Consider the following 18,600-nt stretch of genomic DNA (forward strand, 5'->3'; position numbering starts at 1 on the left):
CAGTGGTTAAGAACCCTCCTGCCAATGCAGGGGACACAGGTTCAAGCCCTGGTCCGGGAAGATCCCACATGCCGCAGAGCAACTAAGCCTGTGCTCCACAACTACTGAGCCCATGTGCCACAACTACTGAAGCCTGTGCACCTAGAGGCCATGCTCCACAACAAGAGAAACCACTGCAATGAGAAGCCCGTGCACCGCAATGAAGAGTAGACCCTGCTCACTGCAACTAGAGAAAGCCAGCGCACAGCAACAAAGACCCAACACAGCCAAATATTAAAAAAAAAAAAAAAAAAGATCTCTTTTGAAACCTAGGCAGAGAGTTAAAAGACCCAAGTTCTACTTACAATCAAATTCTAACTTTTCATGTGATCTTGGACAGATAACCTCTCTGGTCCATAGGATAATCATCCATAATATAAAGTTGTCAGATTAGATGTTTTCTAAGGTGTTTTTCTTTTTAAATATTTATTTATTTATTTGGCTACATCGGGTCTTAGTTGCGGCACGCAGGACCTTCACTGTGGCATGCGGGATCTTTTCATCGCGGTGCATGGGCTCTTCCGTTACTCCAGCAGGCTTCTCTCTAGCTATAGCGCGTGGGCTCTAGAGCACGCGAGCTTAGTTGCCCTGCAGTATGTGGGATCTTAGTTCCCCGACCAGGGATCAAACCAGCATCCCCTGCATTAGAAGGCAGATTCTTAACCACTGGACCGCCAGGGAGGTCCCTCCAAGGTGTCTTTCATAAATAAAATTCCTTTATTCCAAAAATAATATTTTTCTGTTTGGTTTCAGGTGGTTGGGTTGGAGCTGAGATAGGGAACACCATTGAACGATTTGATCCCGATGAAAATAAATGGGAAGTAGTTGGCAACATGGCTATGTCACGCTACTACTTTGGGTGTTGTGAAATGCAAGGTAATTGCTTTATAAAATATTTTTCCTGAATATATATTTCTTAAAAAAACTGTTTGAGCTTGAGGCTTTATTTTCACAAAAGTATATTTTATGTCTGTTAGTTTTGAATAATTGACACTAACAGTGTGGAAATTCTGCTTCTAATCTCCTATATTTTTAAACCTCTTATATCTTTATTTCTGTATTGCCAAAATAATCATTTTTTCCCCAAAATAAACAAAGCTAGAATTAACAATTCCAGATGGGCAAAAATACCTAATTAGCAAAATAAGCATTTGAACTGTCATCCATTATTGTTATTTTCTCTCCCTTGTAGGCCTTAGTATATATTTCTAAGTAGGGAGAGATTATCAAAAACAATCTTCATAGTGTCATAGGCTTCTTCAGTGTTTTTTTATAGAATACATTGTGATTCAGTACACACACAATGCTATCACAGATTTGAAAAATGTTGTACTACATATTAAAGTGGTATACAGATGTTATTTTAATTGTAATTGTCTATTATACACTGAGAGGTAATTAATAAGCACTCTCAAATAGAACCTTATTCTCTGTCCAGAAATGGAGAACAGATTTACATGTACCTGTAGAGTAGGAAGCAGTCTGCCCATTGTTATGTGACAATTCAGCCTGCTCTGTTCCCAGCTGAAATTCTTTCTGCCTTCTGAGCACCTTCTCAGATTTCTGCTAGCAGCTAAATACTCAAATTACATGGTGCAGACTATGTTCTATTGTTTAATATTATAGTGTTCTCTAATTGTTTTTTATTTATTATTTTTATCTTCCCATCTAAAATCATAGAGCTAGAGAGGCATCTTGGAGATTCTCTATTTCAACCCCTTTATTTTTAGATGAGGAAGCTGAAGATCAGGAGGCTGTGAGTTGTCTTTTCTCATAGTTGGTTACTAGCAAAGCTGGAGCTAGAACCCAAGTTTACTAACATTTAGCTCATGTTTCTTAAAATGCCATTCCTTGGTACTTCCCTTGTGGTCCGGTGTTAAGACTCTGCACTCCCAATGCAGGGGGCATGGGATCGATCCCTGGTCAGGGAACTAGATTCCGCATGCTGAAACTAAAGATCCCGCATGCCGCAACAAAGATCCCATACACGGCAAAAAAGATCCTGTGTGCCGCAACTAAGACCCTGTGCAGCCAAATAAATAAATTTTTTAAAAATGCCATTTCTTATAACTTCTCACTTTAGACCTCTAGGAACAACAGTAGATACTCAAAAAAAATAATTGTTGATTGTCAGAACCATTATTTTCAGTTAAATTTAATAAGGAACTCTGTGAATTACAGTCTACTGTACAGTATCTGATACCTTAATCTAGCCATAAACTATTCTAATTTAAATTCATTTTGTCCATCTGAGCAACCGTTAGGTTGTCACCAACAGGATCATGTCATTCCCAGTTTAAGTGCATGACAGTTTTTAAGGGGGAACAAATCCTTCTCCCCATCCTTTTTTACCTATATGTGGTAGCAGTGGATCTGGAACTTGAGATCATTAAGCAAACAATAAGATCAGAAATCCTTGTCTGACAAATTGTTTTGTTATAGCATCATTAAGTTCTTTGAAAATTCAATGCCACTTTATTGTACGTGGGCCTCTCACTGTTGTGGCCTCTCCCGTTGCGGAGCACAGGCTCCGGACATGCAGGCTCAGCGGCCATGGCTCACGGGCCCAGCCGCTCCGTGGCATGTGGGATCTTCCCGGACCGGGGCACGAACCCGTGTCCCCTGCATCGGCAGGAGGACTCTCAACCACTGCACCACCAGGGAAGCCTTTCAATGCCACTTTAAATTCATACCCCTAATTCTTTGTAACATGCTTAAATGAGAGCTGTGATAAACTAGACAGAAGTCAATTTTCTCTCTTAAAAGAATATTGTAAGCCCTACATTAAGTATAATATCAGATAGCAAACTTAAATCACAATTATTACTTTTTATAATTATTTGTATCCTATTTTCTATAGCATCTGAGCAAAAATATTCCATTTCCAGGTTTAATTTATGTGATTGGGGGCATCAGCAATGAAGGAATAGAGCTTCGTTCTTTTGAAGTTTATGATCCACTTTCCAAGCGTTGGTCTCCACTTCCTCCAATGGGAACCAGAAGAGCATATCTTGGGGTGGCTGCACTCAATGACTGCATCTATTCTATTGGAGGGTGGAATGAGACACAAGATGCTCTTCACACTGTAGAAAAATATTCCTTTGAAGAGGTAGGTTGGATGATTTCAATTGTTTAGTGTCCTGTTATTCTTTTAATGTCTGTAATGATCTGTAGTGCTGTGTATTCTTTCATTCATGATATTATTTATAGGTTTTTTTCCCTCTTTTTTTTTTTCTTTTCAAAGAATCAACTTTTGGTTTCATTGATTTTTTTCTATTGATTGTCCATTTTCTATTTCATTGATTTCTGTTACTATTACTGTTTCTTTCCTTTCTTCTATTTGTTTCGGGTTCAATTTGCTCTTCTTTTTCTAGATTCTTAAAGTAGAAACTCAGATGATTGATTTTTAGACCTTTCTTTTTCTAGAATATAAATCTTTAAAGCTCTAAATTGTTTTCAGGCACTGCTTTAACTGCATCCCACACATTCTGATATATTGTATTTTAGTTAGCATTTACTTCAAAATAGCTTTTAATTTCCCTGGTAATTTCTTCTTTGACCAATGAGTCGTTACAAGTATTTTATTTAATTTCCAAATATTTGGGGATTCTCTAGATATCTTTATGTTATTGGTTTAATATAATTCTACTGTGATCACAGAGCATATTTTATGTGATTTCTGTCTTGGTAAATGTTTCACGTGCACCTGAAAAGAATTTGTATTCTGCTGTTGTTGAGAATAGTGTTCTATAAATGTCAGTCAGGTCAAGTTGGTTAGCATTCAGGTCTTTTCTAGTCTTTCTCTTTTTTTTTGGCCACACGGTGAGGCTTGTGGGATCTTAGTTCCCTGACCAGGGATTGAAACCATGCACCCTGCAATGGAAGTGCAGAGTCCTAACCACTGGACTGCCAGGGAATTCTCTTCCCTAGTTTTTCTAATTTGTTCAATTGTTTTGTCAATTACTAAGGAAGAAGTGTTGAAATCTCTATCTGTAATTATGGATTTGCCTGTTTCTCCTTTCATCCCCGTCAGGTTTTGCTTCACATATTTTGAATCTCTGTTATTAAATGTGTATACATTGATTATTATATCTTCTTGATGAATTGATCTTTTTATAGCCATGAAATGTTTTTCTTTATCTCTGGCAGTATTCTTTGCTCTGAAGTCTATTTTATCTGATATTAAGGTAGCCAAGCTATCTTTTGATTAGTATTTGCATTGTATACCTTTTTCTTTCCTTCTACTTTAAATTTACGTCTTTAAAAACTACATCTCTTGTAAGATAATACATAGTTGTGGTCTGTTTTTTCCTACAATTTGACAATCTCTGACTTTCAAATGGGCTCCTTAGAATTTTTACTATTTATATATAATGTAATTATAGATACAGTTGGGTTTTAGACTCTTATTTTGCTGTTTTTCTATTTACACAATCCATCCTTGTTTTTTCCTCTTTTCTGTCTTTATTTTTTGGCTACACCACACGGCATGTTGGGATCTTAGTTCCCCAAACAGGGATCGAAACCACACCCCCTGCAGTGGAAGCACAGAGTCTTAACCACTGGACAACCAGAGAAGTCCCCTTTTCTGTCTTTATATTGTTATTGTTTTAGTATTCCATTTTATTTCTTTTGTCCAATTAACTATATCTCTTCACTCTTTTTCTTAGTGGTTGCTTTTGGGTTTGCATTATATATAATAGGTATTTTAATGCATTACATCTACATTCAAATAATATCATACCAGTTCACTTTTTTTTTTTACATCTTTATTGGATTATAATTGCTTTACAGTGTTGTGTTAGCTTCTGCTGTACAACAAAGTGAATCAGCTATGTGTATACATATATCCCCTCCCTCTTGAGCCTTCCTCCCACCCTCCCCATCCCACCCCTCTAGGTCATCACATAGCACCAAGCTGATCTCCTTGTGCTATACAGCAGCTTCCCACTATCTATTTTACAGTTGGTAGTGTATATGTGTCAGTGCTACTCTCTCAATTCGGCCCAGCTTCCCCTTCCCACCCTGTGTCCACAAGTCCGTTCTCTACAACTGCGTCTCTTTTCCTGCCCTGCCACTAGGTTCATCAGTACCATTTTTCTAGGTTCCATATATATGTGTTAGCATACGGTATTTTTCTCTTTCTGAGTTACTTCACTCTGTATGACAGACTCTAGGTCCATCCACCTCACTACAAATGACTCCGTTTTGTTCCTTTTTATGGCTGAGTAATATTCCATTGTATATATGTACCACATCTTCTTTATCCATTCATCTGTCAATGGATATTTAGGTTGCTTTCATGTCATGGCCATTGTAAATAGTGCTGCAGTGAACACTGTGGTACATGTATCTTTTTGAATTATGGTTTTCTCAGGGTATATGCCCAGTAGTGGGATTGCTGGGTCGTATGGTAGTTCTATTTTTAGTTTTTTAATGAACGTCCATACTGTTCTCCATAGTGGCTGTATCAATTTACCTTCACACCAACAGTGCAAGAGGGTTCCCTTTTCCCCACACCCTCTCCAGCATTTATTGTTTGTAGATTTTTTGATGATGGCCATTCTGACTGGTGTGAGTGATACCTCATTGTGGTTTTGATTTGCATTTCTCTAATGATTTACCACTTCACTTTTTTTTTTAAAGAATTTTTATTTGTGTATGTATGTATTTATTATTATTATTTCTTTGGCTGCATTGGGTCTTCATTACTGTGCATGGGCTTTCTCTAGTTGCAGCGAGCAGGGGCTACTCTTTGTTGCGGTGCATGGGCTTCTCATTGTGGTGGCTTCTCTTGTTGCGGAGCACGGGCTCGAGGTGCGCAGGCTTCGGTAGTTGTGGCACGCGGGCTCAGTAGTTGTGGCTCGTGGGCTCTAGAGCTCAGGCTCAGTAGTTGTGGCACACAGGCTTAGTTGCTCTGCGGCATGTGGGATCTTCCCAGACCAGGGCTTGAACCCGTGTCCCCTGAATTGGCAGGTGGATTCTTAACCACTGCACCACCAGGAAGTCCTACACTTCACTTTTAATGTAAGAAACTTACAAAAACATACTTACATTTCTCCCTTCCATCCTTTGTGCTATTGTTGTACATTTTACTACTATATATATAGTAGACCCCACAATATGTTGTTGTTATATTTGCTTACGCAGTCAATTATATATAAGTAAATTTTACTGAGAAAATATTTCATAATTATGCATATATTTACCATTTCTAGTTCTAGTCATTGTGTACAACTAAGTTTCTATCTCATATCATTTTCTTTTAGCCTGCCTTTAATATTTCTTTTTGTGCTGGTCTGCTGGCAATGATTCTCTAAGCTTTCATTTTCTGAAACTATTTTTCTACCATCATTTTTGAGAGATATTTTGCTGAGTATAGAATTTTAGGTTGTTCTTTTTTTCCCCCATCACTTAACATTGTTGTTTACTTATCTTCTTGCATTGTTTCTTTTTCTTTATAATTTTTAAGGGAATATAGTTGATTTACAATGTTGTGTTAGTTCTTGCATTGTTTCTGATGAGAAGTCAGTAGTCATTCTTATCCTTGTTTCCCCATGTATGTAATGTCTTTTTTTTTTTTCCTTTGACAGTTTTTTTAAAAAAATATTTATTGGGCTTCCCTGGTGGTGCAGTGGTTAAGAATCTGCCTGCCAATGCAGGGGACACGGGTTCGAGCCCTGGTCCGGGAAGATCCCACATGCCACGGAGCAGCTAGGCCCGTGCACCACAACTACTGAACCTGTGCTCTAGAGCCCGCAAGCCACTACTGAGCCCACGCACAACTACTAAAGCCCGTGTGCCTAGAGCCCATGCTCCACAACGAGAAGCCACCACAATGAGAAGCCCGTGTACCACAACGAAGAGTAGCCCTGCTCGCGGCAACTAGAGAAAGCCCGCACGCAGCAACAAAGACCCAATGCAGCCAAAAATAAAATAAATAAATTTATTTAAAAAAAAAAATTATTTATTTTTTGGCTGCATCGGGTCTTAGTTGTGGCATGTGGGCTTTTCATTGTAGTGCGCAGGCTTCTGTCTAGTTGTGGTGCCTGGGCTCAGTAGTTGCTATGTGCGGGCTTTGTTGCCCCGTGGCATGTGGGCTCTTAGTTCCACAGGGATCGAACTGGCGTCCCCGGCATTGCAAGATGGATTCTTAACCACTGGGCCATCAGGGAAGTCCCTCTTTGACCGTTTTTAAGATTTTTCTCTTTATCATGGGCTTCCAGTAATTTGAATATGGTATGTCTTGTTGGATTTTGGTGTTTAACCTGCTTGGAATTCATTGAACTTCTTGAATCTGTGGAATTATAGCTTCCATCAGATTGGAATGTTTTCAGCCTTATTCCTTCAAATATTCTCCTGCTGTCTTTCTGGGACTTAAGTAACATGCATGTAAGGCCACTTGATATTGCCCCATAGGTCACTGAGGCTCTGTTAATTTCTTCCCATCCTTTTTCTCTCTGTACTTCAGTTTGTTTTTGTTGGTTTTGTTTTACAGCTTTACTGAGGTATAATTGACCAAAAAAAATTGTATAATTTTAAGGTGTACAGTGTGATGTTTTGCTCTATGTATACATTGTGAAATGATTATCACAATCAAGCTAATTAACATACCCATCAACTCACATAGCTCCCTTTTCCTTTTTTTATGTGAGTGGTGAGAGCACTTAAGGTCAGCCTTCTTAGTAAATTTCAAGTATACAGTGTAGGGGCTTCCCTGGTGGCGCAGTGGTTGAGTGTCCACCTGCCGATGCAGGGGACACGGGTTTGTGCCCTGGTCCGGGAAGATCCCACATGCCACGGAGCGGCTAGGCCCATGAGCCATGGCCGCTGAGCCTGCGTGTCCGGAGCCTGTACTCCACAACAGGAGAGACCACAACAGTGAGAGGCCCGCGTACCGCAAAAAAAAACACAAAAAAACAATATAGTATTCTTAACTATAGTCACCATGCTGTACGTTAGATTGCTAGAACTTACTCATCCTGCATAACTGAAACTTTGTTCCCTGTGCTTCACTTTGGATAGTTTCTCTTACTGTGTCTTCAAGTTCATTAATCAATGTCTAAACTTTTAATTTGCAGTGTCTAATTCCATTTAGGAAAATTTTCTTTTCAGGTATTATATTTTCTAGCTCTAGAAGATCTTTTTGGTTGTTGCTTTCTAAATGTCTTCCATTTCTCTCCTCATCATTTTCATGTTTTCTTTTAGATCCTTGAATATATTTATGATGTCTGTTTTAAAGTTCTTGTCTGCTAATTCTATTATCTTGTCATTTTTGGATCTGTATCTGTTGAAATTTTTCTTCCTGGTTTAAGTCAGAGTGGTTTTGCTTTTCCACATTTCTAGTAACTGATTGGATGTTGGACATTGTGAATGTTATGTTGTTGAGTATTTGGATTTTGTCTTCTTCCTATAAGAAGTGTTGAGTTTAGTTTTGATAGGCAGTTAAATTATTTGCAAATAAGATTGATTTATTTGAGACTTGTTTTTAAGCATTGTAGGGAAGGTCTAGAAGATCTAGGTCTTTTAGGTATAGTTTAGCCCTACCACTGAAGTATGGCCCTTCTTGACTCTCTACTGTATGCCCTAGCTGTTCAACAAGGTCTCTTCATTTTGGCTTGTCAAAACTAGAATATCATAAAGACGCAGACGTAGAGAATGGACTTGAGGACCCTGGGGGCGAAGGGGAAGCGGGGACAAAGTGAGAGAGTAGCATTAACATATATACACTACCAAATGTAAAATGGATGGCTGGTAGGAAGCTGCGGCATAGCACAGGGAGATCAGCTCTATGCTTTGTGATGACCTAGAGGGTTGGGATAGAGAGGGTGGGAGGGAGGCGCAAGAGGGAGGGGATATGGAGATATATGTATATATATGGCTGATTCACTTTGTTGTACAGCAGAAAATAACACAACATTGTAAAGCAATTATACTCCAATAAAGATATAAAAAAACAACTAGAATATCATCCAGTCTTGTGTGAGTTCTGAGAATTCTTAAGCTTACAACTCCTCTAAAGGAAAACTGTTTCTTTGCTCACAATATTTTGACACCAAATGTGTGGGTTTTCCACACCAAGCTCTTCTCCAGTTCTCTGTGGACACCACCAACTGGGTGTCCTACAAGTCAGTTCAGTTCTGACACTAGCTATCCCACAGGTTAAGGGCTCAGTCCCACAAGACTGCCCCTCACTTTAGACGCCAGTCCTCAGGTTAACCACTGACTTGTTTACAAATTAAGGGTTCCCGTGATCCCTTCCTCAGGTTCAATAATTCACCATAATGGCTCACAGAACTCAGGGAAACACTTTACTTAACTATTACCAGTTTAGTATAAAGGATATTATATATTATTATAAATATAGAATAATAGAATATAATATAGAATAGAATAGAATATATCATTTTTATATTCTATATTATTATAAAGGATACAAATGAATAGCCAGATGAAGAGGTACATACAGCAAGATCCAGAAGTGTCTTGATTACAGGTTTCTGCCCCAGTGAAGTTTGCGGTATCACTTTCCTGGCATGTGGATGTGGTCATCAAACCAGAAGTTCTCCAAACCCCATAGTTTAGGGATTTTTATGGAGGCTTCATCACATAGGCATGATCAATTATTATTTCAACCTCCAGCCCCTCTCTCCTCCCTGGATGATAGGGTATGGACTGAACATTCCAAGCTTCTAATCTGGGCTTGATCTTTCTGGTAAAAGGCTCCCATCCTGAGGTTATACAGGATCCTGCCAAGAGTTGCCTTATTAAGGAGGAGACATTCCTATCACCCAGGAAATTCCAAGGGATTTAGGAGCTCTGTGTCAAGAACTGGGGTCAGAGACCAAATATATGTCTAACTATGTCACATCCTCCTATTAGTTGTTTCTTGACTGTTCTCATAGGGGCTCATTATTTTTTCTTTTTTTTCCACTTAAAAAAATTTTTTTTAACTTTCTCTTTGTTGTTTTTATTTTTTATTATTTTTATTTCTTTCATAGAGTCTCATTTTATGCATGCATAGTTTAGGGGTATTCAGCCAGACTGAGGGGAACCTCTGTCCTCTAGCACTCTTCCTTGGATGTCTCAACTGCATAATCCTCTCTAAACTCTGATTTCTGTCTCCTGGATCAGCTGACTGTCATACTCTGCTTGGGATTCCCTTCCCTGTACTGCTATTCACAAAGCCCTCCAGGCAGAAAGCCTGGACAACCATGGAGCTCACATTGTTTGTTTCTTTTTCTGAATCACAGTTTTTCATTGCCTGTTGTCCATTGTCTGAGGACTTTATTTCATATAGTTTGTTGAGTTTTCTAGGTCTTTATGGTAGGAGGGCAAGTTTGGTAACAATTACTCTATCATGACTGAAAGTAGAAATCCATTCTGTTTCCGTCCTTTTAACATGATTCCATCATTCACTGAGCATTTCTTTACTATCTGGCATAATAAAATATTTCAAGTACAAGAAAGCTTATACTTCTCTGATCTGGCCCTGGAATCAGTCATTTCTCCAAGAAGCATTAGTTCCTCTTAGTGAAGGACAGTATTTAGAAACCAAGATTAGGCACTCGGAGTACTCATTGCTACTGGGGTATTGCTGATTCTAGGTATTTTCAGTAAACAGCTAAACATAAACAGTAAACAGCAAATGTATTTATGTGTATATATGTATTCACACACATATTCATTTATAAGTATTTCTATATCTGTGCATATATGTTATAAAACCATGAGTTCACAATGATAGCACCAATTCCAGTATACCTCAGATTCTTTCAGGCCTTCGCCATTCCCATGTTTGTAAATACCTTCTCTATCAGTTAAAAACTTGGCTCCTGGTATTCTCTATTTACTTATTTGTTCAATGAAACAAATCTACCTACCATACTAGCTGTCTTCTCCACCTGCCACCTCTGCATATTACCCATCTTATCATTGCCCATATGAGCGCCCCATTATTCTCTCATGCCCTCATGCAATTATGCTAGGAAAAGAAGAGAAAGTAGGTTGTATCTTCATTGAGTCACTGTTCTGCCATGCATTTGTTTTTTAGTCCATTTATTCATTCACAAATACTTACAGACCTGGGGAAACAAAGGCAAACTAAATATATAAGGCCCCAGCTCTCAAGAAGCCTACATTCTAGTGGGGAATATAAAGAAATAAATAGACAAACAATTGCATTACAGTTTATTAAGTGCTGGGATAATGGAAGTACAAGGTGTGTTATGCCATAGACTTATAGGTTAGACAAATTTTTTCCAAATTAATTGCCATGGAATACTATTTTTTTGCATTGTTAATAGGAATTTGGTAACATGAGTTGCCCTGGTCAATTATACTTAGGGAAAGTTGGATTAAACAAAGTTGAATACGTTTCTTACAGGACTTCTTTACACAATTTATTAAATAATATACTTCATGAATCTTTATGCTAAGTCTCTCAAATTTAATTGACCACACAACCCTTACTTTTGTTTGTGAAACATCTTGCGGGAGAAAAGTGTTTCAGGGAACATATTTTATGAAATATGGATTAGTGTTATTTGAATTTTATGGTTCTTAAACTAGTTTTGGTTATTAAAACGTTCAAAACCTAAAGATTTTTAAATTTACTTTTTTCTCTTTATAAGTAGAAAGGATTTTTATTTTTATTTTTTTTTTATTGAAATATAATTCACAAACCAAACACTTGAGTTGTTTCAGTGTTTTGGCTATTATGAACAGTGCTGCTATGGACATTTGTGTACATGTTTTTTTTGTGGACTGAATGTTTTCATTTCTCTTGGGAATATACCTAGGAGTGGAATTGCTAGGTCATATGGTAACTCTATGTTTAACCTTTTGGGGCACTGCCAGGTTGTTTTCTAAAGGGGCTATACCATTTTACATAACCACAAGCAGTATATGAGGGTTCTCATTTCTCTACATTGAATGCTTATTATTTATCTTTTTTTATTATAGCTGACCTAGTAGGTGTGGACTGGTATCTCATTGTGGTTTTGACTGGTACTTTCCTGATGGTTAATTAGGTTGAGCATCTTTTTTTTTTTTTTGCGGTACACGGGCCTCTCACTGTTGTGGCCTGTCCCGCTGCGGAGCACAGGCTCCGGACGCGCAGGCTCAGCGGCCATGGCTCACGGGCCCAGCCGCTCCACGGCATGTGGGATCTTCCCGGACCGGGGCACGAACCCGTGTCCCCTGCATCGGCAGGCGGACTCTCAACCACTGCGCTACCAGGGAAGCCCAGGTTGAGCACCTTTTATGTGCTTATTGGTCATTTATCCTTCTTTGAAGAAAAATCTGTTCTAATTTTGTCCATTGTAAAATGGATTATTTGTCTTTTTATTACTGGATATGAGTTCTTTATATATTCTAGATGCAAGTCCTTTGTCAGATATATGACTTGCAAAATTGTTTTCCCATCCTATGGTTTTCTTCATTTTCTTGATGGTATTCTTAGAAGCACAAAAGTTTTTAATTTTAATGTCCAATTTATTTTTTTCGCTTGTTGCTTGTGCCTTTGGTGTTATAACTAAGAAACCATTGCTTAATTCAAGATCATGAAGATTTATGCCTACTCTTTTTTTAAAGTTTTACAGTTATATTTAGGTCTTTCGTTAATTTTTGTATATGGTGTGAGGAAGAGGTCCACCTTCATTCTTTTGCATGTGGTAACCAGTTGTCCCAGCACCATTTGTTGAAAAGACTCTTTTCCATTTGATTGTCTTGGTATCTTTGTTGAAAATCAGTTGACCATAAATGTGAGGGTTTATTTCTGGACTCTTAATTCTATTCATTTATCTCTATATTTATCCTTATGCCATTACCACACTGTCTTAGTTACTGTAGCTCTGTGGTTTGAAATCAGAAATTGTGAGTCCTCCAACTTGGAATTTCTTTTTAAAAGTTGGTTTGGCTGTTCTGGGTCCCTTGAATTCCATATGAATTTTAGGATCAGCTTGTCAGTTTCTACCAAGAAGCCAGCAGGGTATTGATAGGGATTACACTGAATCTGAGATCAATCTGGGGAGTATTGCCATCTTAACAATATTAGGTCTTTTCATCTTGAACATGGGATGTCTTTCCATTTATTTAGGTCTTCTTCAGTTTGTTTCAACAGTGTTTTATAGTTTTCGGTATCTTGCATTTTGTTGGTTAAACTTATTCCTAAATATTTTATTATGTTTGATGCTATTGTAAATTGAATTTTCTTAATTTCATGTTCAGCTTTTTTCATTCCTAGTGTATAATAATTTGATCAATTTTTGTATATTCATCTTATATCCTGAAACCTTGCAGCACTTGTACTCTGTTTTTGTGGATTCCTTAGGATTTTCTATGTACAAGATCATGTCATCTATAATTAGAGATCATTTTATTTTTTCCTTTCCAATCTGGATGGCTTTTATTTCATTTTCTTTACTAATTGCCCTCGCTAGACCCTCCAGTATAATCTTGAATAGAGATGGCAAAAGTAGAATTTTTGTTTTGTTGTAAAGCATAATTTTGATTCTCATGTGTGACAAGTTTCAAACTTTGGTGATATTTCAGGTTCCTTTCACTTTCTAAGTGGTCTCTATTATATGTGGGGAATAGAGAAAGTGAACTTTCTGAGGGCGCTTTCTCTTGCTAATGTTTCTCTATGGCTAAAAATGAATAGATTTTCATTTCAAAGTTAAGTGCTTATCAGTAATGTTACCTTGGTTTTTCATGCATAAATCTGAAATGTTATTGTTATTTACTGTCTACTAAAGTCCTACATTATAGATTCAAACCCTAAAGATAATGTAAAATATGTTTCTGGTTTTACAGAGTTTATTTTGAGGGGACTCAAAATAAAAAGCAAATTGTAGTTAATACACTGATAGAAATGAAAGATAAACATTACTGAATGAGCCCCATGATTCCCTTACTCTTCTTGTCCAGAGCCATTTTTGTAGGGGAGCAAAGGTTAGCTCTCCCTAATGATAAACATAAACCCAACATCCTGATTTACCTTAACCAGCTATAGGTATTTTTGTGAATATATCTATCTTTTAAAATGAGTATTTTTTCAGCTGTGAAAACTTTGTGATGTATTCTGTAACTTCATATAATCAAATAGCCTTCAAGTTTAATATGGTCCTTCAATTTCAAAGGATTGTCCCTGGTGTTAGTATTTCAGAATTTCATTTAAGTTCAGATCAGCATCTATAATGTGCTGGTTCTATACTGGGTACCGGGATGTGAAGCTCATTAAGTTGCTCTCCTCAAAAAGTTCACTCTCTAGCACTGATGAATAATCTTTTTTCATCTTTTATGACTTTATAAACTTTGTGCATCATATGCTTTATTTTCAGATTCTTTTTTTTTAATCTGGAAACTTTTTCTTTTCTCTCTTGATTATTTCTCAGGAACTTTATTAGCTTTCCTGTTTTCTGGGTATAGACATATTCCCTGGAGTAAGACTTTACAGTCATTTTGGATATAGCAGCTTATTGAAATTTCTTCAGTGAATAATGTATACCAGGAGTTAGCAAACTTTCTATTAAAAGGCCGGATAGTAAACATTTTAGGCCTTGGGGGCCACATACAATCTCTTCTTTTTCCATATATATTTTTTTAAATAAACGTTTTTTAAAATATTTATTTATTTATTTATTTGGCTGCGTTGGGTCTTAGTTGCGGCATGTGGGATCTTCGTTGCTACATGCAAGATCTTTAGTTGCAGCATGCGGGATCTTTAGTTGCGGCATGCAGGTTCTTTAGTTGTGGCACACGGGATTTTACTTGCAGCATGTGAACTCTTAGTTGCGGCATGCAGGATCTAGTTCCCTGACCAGGGATCAAACCCGGGCCCCCTGCATTGGGAGCATGGAGTCTTAGCCACTGGACCACCAGGGAAGTCCCTTAAATAACCTTTTAATATGGAAAGATCATTCTTAGTTTGTAGGCTTACAAAAATAGGCCCTAGTTTCCAATCCCTGATCTGTACTACCTTTCTGAAAATATGTTTTGCAAATTACTAACTGCACCAGATGGTCCTTGAAAAAAGGAATCCATGTTCGAATAAATTTGGCCAGTGTTGTTTACTGTATTGTTCTCTTGGAGATTTATAAGACCTATTATATTAAAGATTTTAAAAAGTCCTTCCAGACTTCCCTGGTAAATTTCTAGATTATCTCTTGGTGACCATAACTTATAATTAATCACAGATATATTTTTCATTACTTTCCTCTAAATTCACTATTTTAAACTTCAATTTAAAATGTTCTATATACTTATATGACTGGATTGTGAGTTTGAAATTTAAACATGTAAAAAGAACCAGAGGGACTTCCGTGGTGGTCCAGTGGGTAAGACTCAGTACTCCCAATGCAGGGGGCCCAGGTTCCATCCCTGGTCAGGGAACTAGACCCCACATGCATGCCGCAACTAAGAGTTCGCATGCCGCAACTAAAAGATCTCAAGTGCTGCAACAAAGATCCCCGCATGCCGAAATTAAGACCCAGCACAGCCTAAATAAATAAATAAATAAAAATAAATATTAAAAGAATAAAAATTTTAAAAAAGAACCAGAGTACCTAATTTCTCAGCACTTTTCCCTGTTACCATGTTATGGCACTGCTAACTTCTTTTTTTCCCTTATCCAGGAAAAGTGGGTTGAAGTTGCTTCAATGAAAGTGCCTAGAGCAGGCATGTGTGCTGTGGCAGTCAACGGGCTTCTGTATGTTTCTGGAGGTCGATCTTCCAGTCACGATTTCTTGGCCCCAGGTACCTTGGACTCAGTTGAAGTTTATAACCCTCATTCAGATACATGGACAGAAATTGGTAACATGATCACCAGTCGTTGTGAAGGAGGTGTTGCTGTACTATGAAATAGTAAGCGTAAGAGAGCACAGGCAACATTTTGAAAATACGGGATCTCACCTTTTGCAAATCACACTTGTGTTTGGTGATAGGACCCTTTCATCTGTTGAGTTTTCTGTGAATTTGGTAGATAAATGAGTAAAAAATGATTTTTTTAAAGAATTTGAGTGAGAAGCGATATGGAATATATCCTAAATCAATAAAGAGTTCACACAAATTTGCCAAGCTTACCAGTACATATGCTGTTTATGCTCTAGAATTGTCCAATTAGGAGTAGAGTCCTATTTGTAAAAATGATTTGCTAGAAGCTTCTTGGCAAATAGTCCCTTTAGCTGCTTCTCCAGTGCAGTTAAGCTGTAACATGACCATTGTGTCATTTAAGAATATCAATGAGACAGTTTAAAGATATCTATACATTCATGATTCAATCCAGAGTGCAATTTTCCATGGTCATAGTTTACCCTACAAAGAAAAGCCAATGAAGCAACTTCCTACTTTTATTTTATTCCAGGAGTTTTCACTAGTCCAAAACTTTTTATTAACAGCAGGAAAACTGGGAGGGACATGTGGGAAATATATAGCTATTTATATATATAAGTTTTCACCTGTTGATAACAGCATAAAAAAGCTTTTGCTCACTTATGGTTTTGTCTTGATGCTGGAATGCAGATGAGGAATTAATAGGAGGTTCTTAGTGACAGTCCTTTATTGCAATAGGATGATGTAATGGGTGATAGAGCCCAGCAGGTTGAATGCACCTTTTTCTAAATAGTTACCAAAAATACGTTTAGCTTTGGGAAGAGGGAATTTATTAGATTATCAAGCTTGGTAAAGCATACTCACACTTGGGCAAGCCTAAATATGAGTTTAGTACAAAGCTGCTGCCTGGCTTGGAGAAGATGGAATTGTAGGTACCTGTAAAACTTTTTACAGATACTAACTCATAAGTGTACGCTGAAAGGCCTCTGACCCAAAACTGCTTCTCAAAACTTCTCATTTTCCCTGAGAAGCAGTCTAAAGAATTGTTTTCTGTCCATTTCTGAGACGAAGATTCTTTGTGTACATGATCATCACTTTTAAATTATTTCTACTAGTCAGTTGGAGCCATATATATTAAAGGTCTTATACATTTAGGTTTACCTGGCTGTTCCAGGATTTGATTTGTATATCCCTGATTTCCCCTTTTCTGTACAATCCTCCAGTATATTATAGGCATCAGTGGCTTATTTAGATAGAAAACCTTTGGTAAGCATTAAAGACTCAGGCAGCACTCATATCCAAAATATTTGGATAGACTCACAAAGATACTTTCCTTCATAACTTAACCATATGCATATATTAAGAAAAGCTTACGTAGTGCAGACAGAAAGCTCTGTATCCCATTCTTTGGGGTACCCTGAAAGTCTGAAGGGTCACAGATGCCTGGCTGGGATCTGTAAAATGTCAAGGAATGAAGTATCAAGATAATTTGTAAACTATTTGAGTTGTAACTCATGTGCCTTTAATATTTCTAGTTAAAGAGAATCTGCATTCTGGTTCAAGAGATTTACAAATTTTCCTATCATTTAATTTTCATTATTGCCTGATGCCAACCTAAAATGGCACTATGAAGGGAGGCATTTTGTACTGCTGTGGCAGAAATGTAGTCAACACAATCAGTGTTTGGGCCTAATAGGTCCAGACAATGCCTGAAAATAAGTAATTATAAATATGATTATTTCCTAGGTAATGACAGATTGTTTTAAAAAGAATGTACTAATAAAGTATCTTGATTTCTTTGCTTTTTCTTGTATTACTAATTAATTTAGCTTATTAGCAGCATTCCTGGATTATCAAAGTGTAGTAGGACTGCCCATGATTTTTAGTGTTTCAACTTTAAGGACTTGCACATTTAGTTTTACATTTAATTCTGTTTTCTGAGCAACTGTTAACGTGATCTTCCTCCAAAATATTTAACAATTCAATATACTTCTAAATATCCTGTCCAATGTACTTAAAAATTGCACACTGTAGAGAATTCCCTGGTGGTCCAGTGGTTAGGACTCAGAGCTTCCACTGCAGGGGGAACGGGTTCAATCCCTGGTCGGGGAACTAAGATCCTGCATGCTTTGTGGCGCGGGCAAAAAAAAAAAAAAAGTGGGCAGTTAGCCTAAAAATATGACTTGGCCGTATTCTGAAAGATTGAGATCAGAGAAAAGTTTTAAGTTTGTGCAGTCCTCATGCAATTTAAGAGAAGCAAAGAAGTAATTTTCCTCACTGAAACAATCTGAGTAGGCTCTGAGAAGGATCTTCTGAAGAGTATGAGCTTTCTTTCCTTCAGTATCAAGCTGTAGTAAACTTTTCTCTACATTAATAAAGAAGGATCGTGTGGTGATTTCAGCCACAGGCTTTTAACTGGTAAGCTTCTTAATGATCAGAACAAGCTCTAGCTCTATAGTGTTATATTTGTTAATATATAATTGAAACAACATAATTGAAACAACAGAATTTATCGTCTCACGGTTTTGGAGGCCTGAAGTCAAGGTGTTGGTGGAGTTGGTTCCTTCTGAGGGCTAAGAAGGAGGGATCTGTTCAAGGCTTCTCTCCTTGGCATGTAGATCTTCATGTTCACATGGTATTCTCTCTGTATATGTGTTTATCTCTACATTTTCCATTATAAGAACACCAGTAATATTACATTACAACCTACCCTTATAACCTCACTTTAAC

At 37.5% G+C, this 18,600-nt stretch overlaps 1 protein-coding gene across 5 annotated transcripts in view; it reads left to right on the forward strand.

Moving 5' to 3' along the window:
• The window catches only part of IPP (intracisternal A particle-promoted polypeptide), a 40,431-nt gene extending 22,760 nt beyond the window's left edge, over window positions 1-17,671 (forward strand). For all 5 annotated transcript variants that reach the window (XM_060140166.1, XM_060140168.1, XM_060140169.1 and 2 more), the window contains 3 exons: window positions 793-915; window positions 2,928-3,148; window positions 15,675-17,671. In XM_060140166.1, the coding sequence (XP_059996149.1) occupies window positions 793-915; window positions 2,928-3,148; window positions 15,675-15,899 (569 nt within the window). In that variant the 3' untranslated portion in view covers window positions 15,900-17,671. The remainder of the gene's footprint in view (window positions 1-792; window positions 916-2,927; window positions 3,149-15,674) is intronic.
• The last annotated feature ends 929 nt before the right edge of the window (window positions 17,672-18,600 follow it).

Source organism: Lagenorhynchus albirostris, chromosome 2 (genome assembly GCF_949774975.1).
Source record: "Lagenorhynchus albirostris chromosome 2, mLagAlb1.1, whole genome shotgun sequence".
Lineage (NCBI taxonomy): Eukaryota > Metazoa > Chordata > Mammalia > Artiodactyla > Delphinidae > Lagenorhynchus > Lagenorhynchus albirostris.